General features: G+C 50.6%; 1 protein-coding gene across 1 annotated transcript in view; it reads left to right on the forward strand.

The window, feature by feature from the left end:
• The window catches only part of LOC137335501 (nucleotide-binding oligomerization domain-containing protein 1-like), a 72,040-nt gene extending 58,400 nt beyond the window's left edge, over window positions 1-13,640 (forward strand). Inside the window, 5 exon segments of the mRNA XM_068000845.1 lie at window positions 564-647; window positions 1,398-1,481; window positions 3,885-3,968; window positions 4,849-4,932; window positions 13,104-13,640. Coding sequence (XP_067856946.1) covers window positions 564-647; window positions 1,398-1,481; window positions 3,885-3,968; window positions 4,849-4,932; window positions 13,104-13,173 — 406 coding nt within the window. The 3' untranslated portion in view covers window positions 13,174-13,640.
• Window positions 13,641-18,326: the final 4,686 nt, after the last annotated feature.

Here is an 18,326-nt window from a genome sequence, read left to right on the forward strand (position 1 = left end):
TCCAATTCCAGCTGTGCCAAAGTGGGAAGGCATCAAGCAGAGTTCAGACGTTTGTTCTGAGGGAGAGAAAGAGAGAGAGAGAATCAGAAGAGTCACCCAGGGCTATCCCTGTTAACCTCATGGAGCCAGGTCATCGAGTCGCACTGCCCATTGGTTTGGGAGTAGGTCACCTTCCTCTTTATCAGAGGTGGTTCACGATTTAAGGAGACCATAGAGAGGGGAAGGAAAAAGTATAGATTATATATTTTTAAAATTCTTGCCTTGTACCCTCACAATTGTCGATTCCCAAAGTTCAGCTTGGATTCTGATTCCCAGCAGTTAATGAGAGGTGACTGCATTCATTTATTCTCTGTTTAATCATGGAGGTGCATTTCTCTACAGCAAGTACACGTCATAGAAAATGTTACTCGTCCTGGGGATTTGAAACCTGTTTGTACGACAATGATTCTGTTACTTTATTGTAGCGGATCGATGAATGATCAAATGGTCACTTTATTCTTGCACATTGTTTATCTGCATTGGTTTGAATCTGCAGTGATTGTCAGCCTTGAATTGAATTACAGGATGTGGGGGAATCAGATCGGAGATTCGGGGGCTGTCGCCTTTGCTGAAGCTTTAAGAAACCATCCTTCTTTAAAGGAGCTCAGGTAATCACATTCCTCATGGTGTTTTGACGACATAAACTAGTTAAATACCTGCTTGCTCAGGACAGTTAACCCCGTGAGGACCGTAACCTTGCTGGATATGGTGACAGAATGTCACTGAGCAGCCCAGTCCATCCAGTGCTCCTGGTTTGAGAGTGAGTGCTGATGAGCAGCACAGACCCCTCACCCAGCTGTCCAGGTTCAAGGAGGGCGTGTGGTGGATAAGACTGCATGTAATCTTCTCTAGAAACTTGAGTGTTTTTTTTTGGTGAGGAAGTGTCTCCCCGCCTTTTCTAAGGTTCACTACTTGTTGTGCACTGTTTATACACACCAGTGATGTCAGCCGTGGCTCAGTGAGTAGCACTCTCTCCTCTGAGTCAGAAGGTCATAGGTTCAAGCCCCATTCCAGAGACTTAAAGCACTTAATCTAGGTCGACTCTCTAGTGCAGTACTGAGGGAATCTTTCAGATGAGATGTGAAACTGATGCTCCATCTGCCCTTTCAGGCGGATGTAAAAGATCCCATGGCACTATTTGAGGAAGAGCCAGGGAGTTCTCCCTGGTGTCTTGGCTGATATTGTTCCCTCAATCAACATCTCAAAACAGATTATCTGGTCATTATCAAATTGCTGTTTGAGGGACCTTGCTGTGCTGGATTGGACCATTCCTTTACTACACTGTTTAATGTTAGATTCTTCAAGCTGTCATTATGGTTCTTTAACGTGTATTAACAGTGTTTGTGTCCTTTATCTAGCCTGGCAGCCAATGGGATTTCCACAGAGGGCGGTGAAAGTTTGGCAGCAGCACTGCGAGACAACAGCTCCCTGAAGATATTTTGGTAATAACAGTCTCAGCGTCAGAATATCCGGCTTTATCTGGTGAACAGTGGCATTTCTTCAAAGCTTCGTTGCAGTTTCCCCAAGCTATCTGATTAGTCTTCTTTGCACTTCAGAAGAAAGAAAGAAAGAACTTGCATTTATATTTATGCCTTTCACATCCTCAGGATATTCCAAAGCACTTTACAGCCAATGAAGTACTTTTGAAGTGTAGTCACTGTTGTAATGTAGGAAACACGGCAGCCAAATTGCGCACAGCAAGGACCCACAAACAGCAATGAGTTCATGACCAGATAATTTGTTTTTAGTGATGTTGGTTGAGCGATAAATATTGGCCAGGACACCGAGGAGAACTCCCCTGCTCTTCTTTGAAATAGTCATAGAGAGTCATAGAGTCATACAGCACGGATAGAGGCCCTTCGGCCCATCGTGTCCGCGCCGGCCATCAGCCCTGTCTACTCTAATCCCATATTCCAGCATTTGGTCTGTAGCCTTGTATGCTATGGCATTTCAAGTGCTCATCCAAATGCTTCTTGAATGTTGTGAGGGTTCCTGCCTCCACAACCCTTTCAGGCAGTGAGTTCCAGACTCCAACCACCCTCTGGGTGAAAAAGTTCTTTCTCAAATCCTCTCTAAACCTCCCGCCTTTTACCTTGAATCTATGTCCCCTTGTTATAGAACCCTCAACGAAGGGAAAAAGCTCCTTAGTATCCATCCTATCTGTGCCCCTCATAATTTTGTACACCTCAATCATGTCCCCCCTCAGCCTCCTCTGCTCCAAGGAAAACAAACCCAATCTTCCCAGTCTCTCTTCATAGCTGAAGCGCTCCAGCCCTGGTAACATCCTGGTGAATCTCCTCTGCACCCTCTCCAAAGCGATCACATCCTTCCTGTAGTGCGGCGACCAGAACTGCACACAGTACTCCAGCTGTGGCCTAACCAGTGTTTTATACAGCTCCATCATAACCTCCTTGCTCTTATATTCTATGCCTCGGCTAATAAAGGCAAGTATCCCATATGCCTTCTTTACCACCTTATCTACCTGTTCCGCCGCCTTCAGGGATCTGTGAACTTGCACACCAAGATCCCTCTGACCCTCTGTCTTGCCTAGGGTCCTCCCATTCATTGTGTATTCCCTTGCCTTGTTAGTCCCTCCAAAATGCATCACCTCGCACTTTTCCGGGTTAAATTCCATTTGCCACTGTTCCGCCCATCTGACCAACCCATCTATATCGTCCTGCAGACTGAGGCTATCCTCCTCACTATTTACCACCCTACCAATCTTTGTATCATCAGCGAACTTACTGATCATACCTTTTACATTCATATCCAAGTCATTAATGTAGACCACAAACAGCAAGGGACCCAGCACCGATCCCTGTGGTACCCCACTGGCCACAGGCTTCCAGTCACAAAAACAACCTTCGACCATCACCCTCTGCCTTCTGCCACTAAGCCAGTTTTGTATCCAAAGTGCCAAGGCACCCTGGATTCCATGGGCTCATGCTGTGGGATCTTTTATATCCACCTGAGAGAGCAGACGGGGTCTCGGTTTAACGTCTCATCTGAAAGACGGCACCTCTGACAGTGCAGCACTCCCTCAGTACTGCACTCGAGTGTCAGCCTTGATTATGTGCTCAACTCTATAGAGTGGGGCTCGAACCCACGGCCATCTGACTCAGAGGCCAGAGTGCTACCACTGAACCAAGGCTAACACCATGACAGTAGGGCAAAGGCAAATTTAGGACTAATGCCAGGAAGTTATTCACACACAGACTGATCAATGCATGGAATGGGCTTCCAGATGGAGTAGTGGAGGTAGAATTCCTGGATTCATTTCAGAAACAGTCAAGTGTTGTGATGGGTGGGGTGGGGGGACTATAGGATCTATCTGGATGGATGTTAGGACAGGCTGCATGGTCTTTCCTCACCCATACGTATCTGATGATATACAACACAGAGAGAATGCAGGAAGTTATTCCGATATTTATACTGGGAATGTAATCAGGATTTGAAAGCTCATGAAATAAGGTGCCTGAAAGCTATTTAGATAGAGTCCTGGTTTGCCGCTTGATCTGTTCAACCTGCAGATGCTTGTTGCTCAGATATTTGGTAGGGTCTCCCTACTTTAATAATGATTATATCATACAACGGGAAACCAAGCAGCGTTGTGTTTACTTTAACAAAGACAGACTAACTGGCCACATATTAATGAAGGTACAGACCCGAATCGTAGACCGTTCTGTCCACCAGTTCTGATTGACCATCTGTGTGTTTCCAGCTTTTCTCTGTTTTTGTTTCATATTTCCAGCATTTTGCTTCTAACTTCTTGTACTTACTATGTTTGGACAAAGATCGACTTCAGAAGCTCTTTGCCTTTTTAACTTCATCTTTTGCAAAATTAGGTTGACAGAAAATCAGCTGAATGATGAGGTAGCAGGAGCATTTGCAGAAACGCTCAGGGTAAACAAAAGCCTGCTTCATTTATGGTAAGTGTCAGTGTGCGTTCTGTGCAATACATTTCCATTGTCACCCATGTCCCTGTTATTTAGGACTGGATTTTGCACCCAAGATAGGGTTGCCAACTCCGGTTGGATTTTTCCTGGAGATTTCATCGCATGACCTCCCGCCTCCAACCGTCCCGCCCGTACAAACAGCCTTTTTTATTCCCCATCTCCAATATTTTTATAACCAATAAACGAAAGTGTTCAAAGGAAATGGGGAAGAAAACACACACAATTGTTTTTTAATGACCCTATCATTTTTCCCCCGGGTGTTGCTCGCAGCAGTGTCTAGGAGATTAATCTTTAATTCCTGGAGGCTCCAGGACTATCAGAGCTCAGGGCCTAGTTGGCTGAAAGCACGGCTGCCAAAGTTGGGGCGAAGGAAGTGGGGGATACACAAGAGGCCAAAATTGGAGGAGCGCAGAGATCTCGGAGGGTTGAAGGGCTGGAGGAGAATTTTAAAATCGAGCCAATGTAGGTCAGTGAGCACTGGAGTGATGGGTGAACGGGACTTGGTGCGAGTTAAGATACAGACAGCAGAGTTTTGGATGAGCTGAAGCTTATGGAGGGTGCAGGATGGGAGGCCGACCAGGAGAGCATTGGACTAGTCGAGTCTAGAGGTAACAAAGGCAAGGATGAGGGATTCAGCAGCAGATGAGCTGAGGCAGGGGCGGAGACGAGCTATGTTACGGAGGTGGAAGTAGGCGGTCTTTATAATGCAGATAGGAGGACAACCCATTGGCCATTGTAATTGCTTCCTCTGACCTTCACATTTAGCAAAATGGAATTGAAATGCATAGTATGTTGATTTAATGATGAAAGTATTATGCAGAGATAATATTCAAATACATTATTTTGTTTGCAGGCTGATAAACAACAAAATTACAGCAGTGGGAGCAAATCATTTCTTTGAGATACTCAAAGAAAATCCAATAATAGAAGAGATATGGTAAGAAAAATCTCATTTCCTGGGAATATCATTGAATCTTACATCACAGAAGGAGGCCATTTGGCCCATTGTGTCCGTGCTGGCTCTTTGAAAGAGCTATCCAATTTTCTCACAGCCCTGCAAATTTTTCCTTTTCTATCGCGGATTATCCGCATTGTTCTCCTTTTGAACTTGTGACATTGTCTCCTCGTTTCTATGGTGATTCTCCATGCCGCACACCAATCTGCATCGGAGAGGGTGGATAGGGTTCTGCTCCCAGGCAAAGCCGTTTTGGCAAAAAAAATGTTGCTGCGATATCAACTGGTCGTCAGAGACTCTGGCCTGGATTTTAACTTGGAGCCAGGAAGAGAGCGGGGGAGGCAGTTTATCAGACCCAAAACCCGGAAGTGAAGTTGACGGGTCGGAATCTGTGATTACAACTTAATTGAAGGATAAAAATTTTACTTCCTGCTTTCACGCTCGGCAACCAGTCAGATTGACAGGCTTTCAGCCAGAGAGAGATCAGAGTCTTCGGTGTTTGTATGGGTTGGGGGGTGGGTTGGGGAGGGATCGGGATCTATGGGGGTTGGAGATCACGGGTGGAGGAGTGGCGAGCAAGAGATGAGAAATTGGAAATTGTTGGGGAGATGAGCAGTTGGCCATTGTTGGGGAGATGAGCATTTGGCCATTGTTGGGGAGGTGAGCAGTTGGCCATTGTTGGGGAGATGAGCATTTGGCCATTGTTGGGGAGATGAGCATTTGGCCATTGTTGGGGAGATGAGCAGTTGGCCATTGTTGGGGAGGTGAGCATTTGGCCATTGTTGGGGAGATGAGCAGTTGGCCATTGTTGGGGAGGTGAGCATTTGGCCATTGTTGGGGAGATGAGCAGTTGGCCATTGTTGGGGAGATGAGCAGTTGGCCATTGTTGGGGAGGTGAGCAGTTGGCCATTGTTGGGGAGGTGAGCAGTTGGCCATTGTTGGGGAGGTGAGCATTTGGCCATTGTTGGGGAGGTGAGCAGTTGGTCATTGTTGGGGAGGTGAGCATTTGGCCATTGTTGGGGAGGTGAGCAGTTGGTCATTGTTGGGGAGGTGAGCAGTTGGCCATTGTTGGGGAGGTGAACAGTTGGCCATTGTTGGGGAGGTGAGCAGTTGGCCATTGTTGGGGAGGTGAACAGTTGGCCATTGTTGGGGAGATGAGCATTTGGCCATTGTTGGGGAGGTGAACAGTTGGCCATTGTTGGGGAGGTGAGCATTTGGCCATTGTTGGGGAGATGAGCAGTTGGCCATTGTTGGGGAGGTGAGCATTTGGCCATTGTTGGGGAGGTGAGCAGTTGGTCATTGTTGGGGAGGTGAGCATTTGGCCATTGTTGGGGAGGTGAGCAGTTGGTCATTGTTGGGGAGGTGAGCAGTTGGCCATTGTTGGGGAGGTGAACAGTTGGCCATTGTTGGGGAGGTGAGCAGTTGGCCATTGTTGGGGAGGTGAACAGTTGGCCATTGTTGGGGAGATGAGCATTTGGCCATTGTTGGGGAGGTGAACAGTTGGCCATTGTTGGGGAGGTGAGCATTTGGCCATTGTTGGGGAGATGAGCAGTTGGCCATTGTTGGGGAGGTGAGCATTTGGCCATTGTTGGGGAGGTGAACAGTTGGCCATTGTTGGGGTGGTGAACAGTTGGCCATTGTTGGGGAGGTGAGCAGTTGGCCATTGCTGGGGAGGTGAACAGTTGGCCATTGTTGGGGAGGTGAGCAGTTGGCCATTGTTGGGGAGGTGAACAGTTGGCCATTGTTGGGGAGGTGAACAGTTGGCCATTGTTGGGGAGGTGAGCAGTTGGCCATTGTTGGGGAGGTGAACAGTTGGCCATTGTTGGGGAGGTGAGCAGTCGGACATTGTTGGGGAGATGAGCATTTGGCCATTGTTGGGGAGATGAGCAGTCGGACATTGTTGGGGAGATGAGCATTTGGCCATTGTTGGGGAGATGAGCAGTCGGACATTGTTGGGGAGATGAGCATTTGGCCATTGTTGGGGAGATGAGCAGTCGGACATTGTTGGGGAGATGAGCATTTGGCCATTGTTGGGGAGATGAGCAGTCGGACATTGTTGGGGAGATGAGCATTTGGCCATTGTTGGGGAGGTGAGCAGTTGGCCATTGTTGGGGAGATGAGCATTTGGCCATTGTTGGGGAGGTGAGCAGTTGGCCATTGTTGGGGAGATGAGCATTTGGCCATTGTTGGGGAGATGAGCAGTCGGACATTGTTGGGGAGATGAGCATTTGGCCATTGTTGGGGAGGTGAGCATTTGGCCATTGTTGGGGAGGTGAGCAGTCGGTCATTGTTGGGGAGATGAGCATTTGGCCATTGTTGGGGAGGTGAGCAGTCGGTCATTGTTGGGGAGGTGAGCATTTGGTCATTGTTGGGGAGATGAGCATTTGGTCATTGTTGGGGAGGTGAGCATTTGGCCATTGTTGGGGAGATGAGCATTTGGTCATTGTTGGGGAGGTGAGCATTTGGCCATTGTTGGGGAGATGAGCATTTGGCCATTGTTGGGGAGATGAGCATTTGGTCATTGTTGGGGAGGTGAGCATTTGGCCATTGTTGGGGAGATGAGCATTTGGCCATTCTTGGGGAGGTGAGCATTTGGCCATTGTTGGGGAGGTGAGCATTTGGTCATTGTTGGGGAGGTGAACATTTGGCCATTGTTGGGGAGATGAGCATTTGGCCATTGTTGGGGAGATGAGCATTTGGTCATTGTTGGGGAGGTGAACAGTCGGACATTGTTGGGGAGGTGAGCAGTTGGCCATTGTTGGGGAGGTGAGCAGTTGGCCATTGTTGGGGAGATGAGCATTTGGCCATTGTTGGGGAGATGAGCATTTGGCCATTGTTGGGGAGATGAGCATTTGGCTATTGTTGGGGAGATGAGCATTTGGCCATTGTTGGGGAGATGAGCAGTCGGACATTGTTGGGGAGATGAGCATTTGGCCATTGTTGGGGAGGTGAGCAGTCGGACATTGTTGGGGGAAGTGAACAGTCGGCCATTGTTGGGGAGATGAGCAGTTGGCCATTGTTGGGGAGATGAGCAGTCGGACATTGTTGGGGAGATGAGCATTTGGCCATTGTTGGGGAGATGAGCATTTGGCCATTGTTGGGGAGATGAGCAGTCGGACATTGTTGGGGAGATGAGCATTTGGCCATTGTTGGGGAGATGAGCATTTGGCCATTGTTGGGGAGATGAACAGTCGGACATTGTTGGTGAGGTGAGCAGTCGGCCATTGTTGGGGAGATGAACAGTCGGACATTGTTGGTGAGATGAGCATTTGGCCATTGTTGGGGAGGTGAGCAGTTGGCCATTGTTGGGGAGGTGAGCATTTGGCCATTGTTGGGGAGATGAGCATTTGGCCATTGTTGGGGAGATGAGCATTTGGTCATTGTTGGGGAGGTGAACAGTCGGACATTGTTGGGGAAGTGAGCAGTCGGCCATTGTTGGGGAGGTGAGCAGTTGGCCATTGTTGGGGAGATGAGCAGTTGGCCATTGTTGGGGAGATGAGAATTTGGTCATTGTTGGGGAGGTGAACAGTCGGACATTGTTGGGGAGGTGAGCAGTCGGCCATTGTTGGGGAGATGAGCATTTGGCCATTGTTGGGGAGATGAGCATTTGGCCATTGTTGGGGAGATGAGCATTTGGCCATTGTTGGGGGAAGTGAACAGTCGGCCATTGTTGGGGAGATGAGCATTTGGCCATTGTTGGGGAGATGAGCAGTCGGACATTGTTGGGGAGATGAGCAGTTGGCCATTGTTGGGGAGATGAGCAGTCGGACATTGTTGGGGGAAGTGAACAGTCGGCCATTGTTGGGGAGATGAGCAGTTGGCCATTGTTGGGGAGATGAGCAGTCGGACATTGTTGGGGAGATGAGCATTTGGCCATTGTTGGGGAGATGAACAGTCGGACATTGTTGGTGAGGTGAGCAGTCGGCCATTGTTGGGGAGATGAACAGTCGGACATTGTTGGTGAGGTGAACAGTTGGCCATTGTTGGGGAGGTGAGCAGTCGGACATTGTTGGGGAGATGAACAGTTGGCCATTGTTGGGGAGATGAACAGTCGGACATTGTTGGTGAGGTGAACAGTCGGCCATTGTTGGGGAGGTGAGCAGTCGGACATTGTTGGGGAGATGAACAGTTGGCCATTGTTGGGGAGGTGAACAGTTGGCCATTGTTGGGGAGGTGAGCAGTTGGCCATTGTTGGGGAGGTGAGCATTTGGCCATTGTTGGGGAGGTGAGCAGTCGGACATTGTGGGGGAAGTGAGCATTTGGCCATTGTTGGGGAGGTGAGCAGTTGGCCATTGTTGGGGAGGTGAGCAGTTGGCCATTGTTGGGGAGATGAGCATTTGGCCATTGTTGGGGAGATGAGCAGTCGGACATTGTTGGGGAGATGAGCATTTGGCCATTGTTGGGGAGGTGAGCATTTGGCCATTGTTGGGGAGGTGAGCAGTCGGTCATTGTTGGGGAGATGAGCATTTGGCCATTGTTGGGGAGGTGAGCAGTCGGTCATTGTTGGGGAGGTGAGCATTTGGTCATTGTTGGGGAGATGAGCATTTGGTCATTGTTGGGGAGGTGAGCATTTGGCCATTGTTGGGGAGATGAGCATTTGGTCATTGTTGGGGAGGTGAGCATTTGGCCATTGTTGGGGAGATGAGCATTTGGCCATTGTTGGGGAGATGAGCATTTGGTCATTGTTGGGGAGGTGAGCATTTGGCCATTGTTGGGGAGATGAGCATTTGGCCATTCTTGGGGAGGTGAGCATTTGGCCATTGTTGGGGAGGTGAGCATTTGGTCATTGTTGGGGAGGTGAACATTTGGCCATTGTTGGGGAGATGAGCATTTGGCCATTGTTGGGGAGATGAGCATTTGGTCATTGTTGGGGAGGTGAACAGTCGGACATTGTTGGGGAGGTGAGCAGTTGGCCATTGTTGGGGAGGTGAGCAGTTGGCCATTGTTGGGGAGATGAGCATTTGGCCATTGTTGGGGAGATGAGCATTTGGCCATTGTTGGGGAGATGAGCATTTGGCTATTGTTGGGGAGATGAGCATTTGGCCATTGTTGGGGAGATGAGCAGTCGGACATTGTTGGGGAGATGAGCATTTGGCCATTGTTGGGGAGGTGAGCAGTCGGACATTGTTGGGGGAAGTGAACAGTCGGCCATTGTTGGGGAGATGAGCAGTTGGCCATTGTTGGGGAGATGAGCAGTCGGACATTGTTGGGGAGATGAGCATTTGGCCATTGTTGGGGAGATGAGCATTTGGCCATTGTTGGGGAGATGAGCAGTCGGACATTGTTGGGGAGATGAGCATTTGGCCATTGTTGGGGAGATGAGCATTTGGCCATTGTTGGGGAGATGAACAGTCGGACATTGTTGGTGAGGTGAGCAGTCGGCCATTGTTGGGGAGATGAACAGTCGGACATTGTTGGTGAGATGAGCATTTGGCCATTGTTGGGGAGGTGAGCAGTTGGCCATTGTTGGGGAGGTGAGCATTTGGCCATTGTTGGGGAGATGAGCATTTGGCCATTGTTGGGGAGATGAGCATTTGGTCATTGTTGGGGAGGTGAACAGTCGGACATTGTTGGGGAAGTGAGCAGTCGGCCATTGTTGGGGAGGTGAGCAGTTGGCCATTGTTGGGGAGATGAGCAGTTGGCCATTGTTGGGGAGATGAGAATTTGGTCATTGTTGGGGAGGTGAACAGTCGGACATTGTTGGGGAGGTGAGCAGTCGGCCATTGTTGGGGAGATGAGCATTTGGCCATTGTTGGGGAGATGAGCATTTGGCCATTGTTGGGGAGATGAGCATTTGGCCATTGTTGGGGGAAGTGAACAGTCGGCCATTGTTGGGGAGATGAGCATTTGGCCATTGTTGGGGAGATGAGCAGTCGGACATTGTTGGGGAGATGAGCAGTTGGCCATTGTTGGGGAGATGAGCAGTCGGACATTGTTGGGGGAAGTGAACAGTCGGCCATTGTTGGGGAGATGAGCAGTTGGCCATTGTTGGGGAGATGAGCAGTCGGACATTGTTGGGGAGATGAGCATTTGGCCATTGTTGGGGAGATGAACAGTCGGACATTGTTGGTGAGGTGAGCAGTCGGCCATTGTTGGGGAGATGAACAGTCGGACATTGTTGGTGAGGTGAACAGTTGGCCATTGTTGGGGAGGTGAGCAGTCGGACATTGTTGGGGAGATGAACAGTTGGCCATTGTTGGGGAGATGAACAGTCGGACATTGTTGGTGAGGTGAACAGTCGGCCATTGTTGGGGAGGTGAGCAGTCGGACATTGTTGGGGAGATGAACAGTTGGCCATTGTTGGGGAGGTGAACAGTTGGCCATTGTTGGGGAGGTGAGCAGTTGGCCATTGTTGGGGAGGTGAGCATTTGGCCATTGTTGGGGAGGTGAGCAGTCGGACATTGTGGGGGAAGTGAGCAGTTGGCCATTGTTGGGGAGGTGAGCAGTTGGCCATTGTTGGGGAGGTGAGCAGTCGGACATTGTGGGGGAGGTGAACAGTTGGCCATTGTTGGGGAGGTGAGCAGTTGGCCATTGTTGGGGAGGTGAGCAGTCGGACATTGTGGGGGAAGTGAGCAGTTGGCCATTGTTGGGGAGGTGAGCAGTTGGCCATTGTTGGGGAGGTGAGCAGTCGGACATTGTGGGGGAGCTGAGCAGTCGGAGATCGTGGGGGTTTCGGACATTAGTGGGGGTCTCGGACATCGGGGAGAGGTTTCGGACTGTCTCGGATATCGGGGGTGATCTCGGACACGGGCCGGGAGGGGGGTCTAGTACATCGGGAAGGGGTCTCGGACATCAGGGGGAGGATCTCAGACATTGGAGGTGGTCTTGGACACCGGGGAGAGTTTCTCAGATATCGGGAAGGGGTCTCGGACATCGGGGTGGGGGGGGTCTCGGACATTGGTGGAGGGTGGGGGTCAAACATCGGGGAGTGGGTCCGATCGCGGCAGGTAAGCTTGATGGGCCTGGAGGAAACTCTCCTGCTCCTCCTGGCCCACACACAGTGCATTAAAGCCACTTACCTCATGATCCGGCCCTTCTCCCCTCCTTTTCACTGGCGAGATTCACAAGCTCTGGAAAGCCTGCGCTGGAGGCGTTAAGTTTAAAGTTAAGCCAAAGTCAATTTATAAAAACCTACTTAACACCTCACAGAACGTTAATTGATGCTATTATTACCCGGCCGCTGGAACTCATTAGGGACCCGCCTCTGGAGAGTAGGTTACTCGCACGAATCCAAACGTGCACCTGTTAAAGTGGAAAGTGGGCGTGCTGGAGCCGGGTTGCGGTGGTGCTGCAAAAATCAATTATTTTAACTACCCACCCGCCCCCAACCCACCCGTTTATGGAGGTTAATAACCCCCCCACCCTGTGCTTTTAATAAATACCTTTCAATTTACCGTGATCGGCAACTGAACCACATGATTAAGTCCAGGATAAATGCTGTTGTGACAACAGTATATTGTTAGGAGTAATTTAGCTTTAGATTCTAGCACCAGTTTTCACAGTTGTTTTACTGTCGTGCTGATGTTTAGCGGTCTACCCTACAACATTAATGGGGTATCTGCACAGTGCCGATACCTTCAGGCAATCTTAGAGCTTTTTGAAACAGTGCTGCAGCACAAATAGGTTCTAATCCCTTACATGGACCGAGCCTTTGGCTCAGTGGTAGCATTCCCACCTCTGAGTCAGAGGGTGCAGGGTTTGATCACTAATCCAGACAGTCCAGGTGGGTGGAGACCGGAGCTCCGACTCTGAATTCTGGGCTGACATCCAGTGAGATTTCTTGCATCCGGTGGGTGTGGGTGTGGGTGGCCCCCCACCCTCCCTCCCTCCCCCCTCCCCCCTCCCCTCCCCTCATCGTATGGGTTTTGGGAGCCTATAAAACCCTCTCGCTGTATAGGACTAACCCCCCTATCAACTGGTGTAAAAATGGTTACTTCCATGGAAGGAGCAGACTGTTAATCAGTCCATGAATCTTTTCACTGTTCTCCACAGGAATAGCGTGAAGATTGGAACAAAGTTTTAACGATAAAATTAGTGTAGTTCTTTGTTGTTTCACAGAGTCTTGTAAATAAGGAGTGTTACGTGATCCTTAGCAGTTTTGTGGATCTCTGGGACAGGCGATAGTTAACCTGTCCTAATTCTTTCCTACACAGTTTGAATGGCAATGCTATATCTGCTGACGAAGCCAAAAGGTTTGAGAAGGAAAAGCGGATTGTGCTGTGAATGACATTTCCCGTGTGATTAATGTACTGGAGCCCATCGTACAACGTGAAGCTGAAAAATGGCCAACAGTCGGAACATTAACTACAGAACGGGAAAAAACTGCCCTGGGTTCCAGTCATTGGAACAATTGGACAGTCTATAGGAACTGAAATTGTGCTGGAAACCCAGCATCGAAACCATGGTGTTTTCTACTGACCCTTCAAAATATATTGAAAGTGACTTCATGACTCATCGGATATGAAGCAACCTGGAGCTGCAGACAGCAATCCCGAGATTTCATTGCAAAGGCCTGAGCATAATCATGATATCTATGGTTGAATACTATTGTTCCACCACAGATTCAAATAATTTATACTAAAGCAGTGTTGAATTGGAATTTCCGTCATTCAAATGCATGCCGGCAGCTAAACATTTGTGGTTATTTATGGTACAACATACTGGTGGGTAATAAAATAAACCTGTGGGAATGAATGGGCTTAGCTCTAATTTTTTTAATATATTCATATATACATCACTGCATTTTATTCTTTATCTCCTTCTTAAAACTTTGATGTTATTACAGCAAAATTGCACACAAATTTGGATGTATTTTACCAAGGTATTATATTAAAGTCACCTGTTTAGACTTGTAATCAGATCGAGCTGCACCCCCTGTACAAGTCTGAATTTGTTGCTAACAGCATCCCATTGACTGGATACTTTCAGTGATCAGTCAGTTGTCGTCCCCAAATCATCGTCCTTTCCTGTCTGGCTCACTGGATGACTTTTGTGATCGGGAGCACTGGTCCTGAAATTCTTTGTGCTGTGATCTCGGCAAGTTCTCCAGGATCATGCCTACCTGCGACCTCGCTAAGGGAGCATTTCCAGCACCTGGCTTCCAAAGAAGGCCAGAAATGCAGCCCTGGTAGCCAGACTGGTTAGGGGGCGGGGGAGAGACCAGGTTTCCCTCCCTACTCCCCTAGAAGGAACGTAAATGCATGTAAACACTTTTTTAAAAAAAACAATTGTGTCACTTCGGTCCAGGCCACGATCCTTGGCCTGAACCCCACGATCCTTGGCCTGAACCCCACGATCCTAGGCCTGAACCCCACGATCCTTGGCCTGAACCCCACGATCCTAGGCCTGAACCCCACGATCCTTGGCCTGGACACCACGATCCTTGGCCTGGACACCACGATCCTTGGCGTGGACACCACGATCCTTGGCCTGAACCCCACGATCCTTGGCCTGAACCCCACGATCCTAGGCCTGAACCCCACGATCCTAGGCCTGAACCCTATGATCCTTGGCCTGAACCCCACGATCCTAGGCCTGAACCCCACGATCCTTGGCCTGAACCCCACGATCCTTGGCCTGAACCCCACGATCCTTGGCCTGAACCCCACGATCCTAGGCCTGAACCCCACGATCCTTGGCCTGAACCCCATGATCCTTGGCCTGAACCCCACGATCCTAGGCCTGAACCCCACGATCCTTGGCCTGAACCCTATGATCCTTGGCCTGAACCCCACGATCCTAGGCCTGAACCCCACGATCCTTGGCCTGAACCCCATGATCCTTGGCCTGAACCCTATGATCCTTGGCCTGAACCCCACGATCTTATGCCTGAACCCCACGATCCTTGGCCTGAACCCCACGATCCTAGGCCTGAACCCCACGATCCTAGGCCTGAACCCTATGATCCTTGGCCTGAACCCCACGATCCTAGGCCTGAACTGCACGATCCTTGGCCTGAACCCCGCAATCTTATGCCTGAACCCCAGGATCCTTGGTCTGAACCCCACGATCCTTGGCCTGAACCCCACGATCCTTGGCCTGAACCCCACGATCCTTGGCCTGAACCCCATGATCCTTGGCCTGAACCCTATGATCCTTGGCCTGAACCCCACGATCTTATGCCTGAACGCCACGATCCTTGGCCTGAACCCCACGATCCTAGGCCTGAACCCCACGATCCTAGGCCTGAACCCTATGATCCTTGGCCTGAACCCCACGATCCTAGGCCTGAACTGCACGATCCTTGGCCTGAACCCCGCAATCTTATGCCTGAACCCCAGGATCCTTGGTCTGAACCCCACGATCCTTGGCCTGAACCCCACGATCCTTGGCCTGAACCGCATGATCCTTGGCCTGAACCCCACGATCCTTGGCCTGAACCCCGCGATCTTATGCCTGAACCCCATGATCCTTGGCCTGAACTGCACGATCCTTGGCCTGAACCCCGCGATCTTATGCCTGAACCCCACGATCCTTGACCTGAACCCCGCGATCTTATGCCTGAACCCCGCGATCTTATGCCTGAACCCCACGATCCTTGACCTGAACCCCGCGATCTTATGCCTGAACCCCACGATCCTTGGCCTGAACCCCGCGATCTTATGCCTGAACCCCATGATCCTAGGCCTGAACCCTACGATCCTTGGCCTGAACTGCACGATCCTAGGCCTGAACCCCATGATCCTTGGCCTGAACTGCACGATCCTAGGCCTGAACCCCATGATCCTAGGCCTGAACCCCACGATCCTTGGCCTGAACCCCGCAATCTTATGCCTGAACCCCACGATCCTTGGCCTGAACCCCGCGATCTTATGCCTGAACCCCATAATCCTAGGCCTGAACCCTACGATCCTTGGCCTGAACCCCGCGATCTTATGCCTGAACCCCATGATCCTTGGCCTGAACGGCACGATCCTAGGCCTGAACCCCACGATCTTATGCCTGAACCCCACGATCCTTGGCCTGAACCCCGCGATCTTATGCCTGAACCCCATGATCCTAGGCCTGAACCCTACGATCCTTGGCCTGAACCCCGCGATCTTATGCCTGAACCCCATGATCCTTGGCCTGAACGGCACGATCCTAGGCCTGAACCCCACGATCTTATGCCTGAACCCCATGATCCTTGGCCTGAACCCCACGATCCTAGGCCTGAACCCCACGATCCTTGGCCTGGACACCAGGATCCTTGGCCTGAACCCCACGATCTTATGCCTGAACCCCACGATCCTAGGCCTGAACCCCACGATCTTATGCCTGAACCCCAGGATCCTAGGCCTGAACCCCATGATCCTTGGCCTGAACCCTATGATCCTTGGCCTGAACCCTATGATCCTTGGCCTGAACCCCACGATCCTTGGCCTGAACCCTGCGATCTTATGCCTGAACCCCATGATCCTTGGCCTGAACCCCGCGATCTTATGCCTGAACCCCATGATCCTTGGCCTGAACTGCATAATCCTAGGCGTGAACCCCATGATCCTTGGCCTGAACCCCACGATCCTAGGCCTGAACCCCACGATCCTTGGCCTGAACCCCGTGATCTTATGCCTGAACCCCATGATCCTTGGCCTGAACTGCACGATCCTAGGCCTGAACCCCATGATCCTTGGCCTGAACCCCGCGATCTTATTCCTGAACCCCATGATCCTTGGCCTGAACTGCACGAACCTAGGCCTGAACCCCATGATCCTAGGCCTGAACCCCACGATCCTTGGCCTGAACCCCGCGATCTTATTCCTGAACCCCACGATCCTTGGCCTGAACTGCACGATCCTTGGCCTGAACCCCACGATCTTATGCCTGAACCCTGCTATCCTAGGCCTGGACCCCACGATCCTTGGCCTGGACCCCACGATCCTTGGCCTGGACCCCACGATCCTTGGCCTGGACCCCACGATCCTTGGCCTGAACCCCACGATCCTTGGCCTGGACCCCACGATTCTTGGCCTGAACCCCACGATCCTTGGCCTGAACCGCATGATCCTAGGCCTGAACCCCACGATCCTTGGCCTGAACCCCACGATCCTTGGCCTGGACCCCACGATCCTTGGCCTGAACCGCATGATCCTAGGCCTGAACCCCACGATCCTTGGCCTGGACCCCACGATCCTTGGCCTGAACCCCACGATCCTTGGCCTGAACCCCCATGATCCTTGGCCTGAACCCCCATGATCCGCCCCATAACCGCATGGAAGAGGCCAATACACCCCGAGCCCCACCCCTTCCATGTCGATAGGCTTGTCTGGGGTGGACAGAGGCTCCGCCCCCAAACAAAGGCCATAACGATCCCGAAGGAAAGGCTTTTTGCCCTTCCACTGGAGTTACGATGGGGATGCGTCGTAAGGGACAAAGATTTTCTGCCCCATTTTCTTTAATTTCACTAAGATTTAGTTTATCTTGTTAATTTGTTTTCTCAACAGAGTGCCAGTTTGGATTAGCTGCCCCTTCCTTGAAACGTTTGTGAGGTCCTCCCTGCTAAAGAGGAGAACTTGATAATGTATTGCATAAATTTTATTTTTTATCTTCCGGCAAAATATAGCTGTGGCTCAGTGGTGTCACTCTCGCCTCTGAGTCAGAAGGTCATGGGTTCAAGTCCCATTCCAGAGCATTGAGCACAAAATCTAGGCTGACACTCCCAGTGCAGTACTGAGGGAGTGCTGCACTGTCAGAGGTGTCGTCTTTCGGATGAGACGTTAAACCGAAGCTCTGTCTGCCCTCTCAGGCGGATGTAAACGATCCCACGGCTCTATTTCGAAGAAGACAAATATAGCTACTGTTGTAATGTAGGAGACGCGGCAACCATCTTCAGCTGCTTCATCAATGACCTTCCCTCCATCATAAGGTCAGAAATGGGGATGTTCGCTGATGATTGCACAGTGTTCAGTTCCATTCGCAACCCCTCAGATAATGAAGCAGTCCGAGCCCGCATGCAGCAAGACCTGGACAACATCCAGGCTTGGGCTGATAAGTGGCAAGTAACATTCGCGCCAGATAAGTGCCAGGCAATGACCATCTCCAACAAGAGAGAGTCTAACCACCTCCCCCTGACATTCAACGGCATTACCATCACCGAATCCCCCACCATCAACATCCTGGGGGTCACCATTGACCAGAAGCTTAACTGGACCAGCCATATAAATACTGTGGCTACGAGAGCAGGTCAGAGGCTGGGTATTCTGGGGCGAGTGTCTCACCTCCTGACTCCCCAAAGCCTTTCCACCATCTACAAGGCACAAGTCAGGAGTGTGATGGAATACTCTCCACTTGCTTGGATGAGTGCAGCTCCAACAACACTCAAGAAGCTCGACACCATCCAAGATAAAGCAGCCCGCTTGATTGGCACCCCATCCACCACACTAAACATTCACTCCCTT

This window comes from Heptranchias perlo, chromosome 2 (assembly GCF_035084215.1).
Source record: "Heptranchias perlo isolate sHepPer1 chromosome 2, sHepPer1.hap1, whole genome shotgun sequence".
NCBI classification, from domain to species: Eukaryota; Metazoa; Chordata; class Chondrichthyes; order Hexanchiformes; family Hexanchidae; genus Heptranchias; species Heptranchias perlo.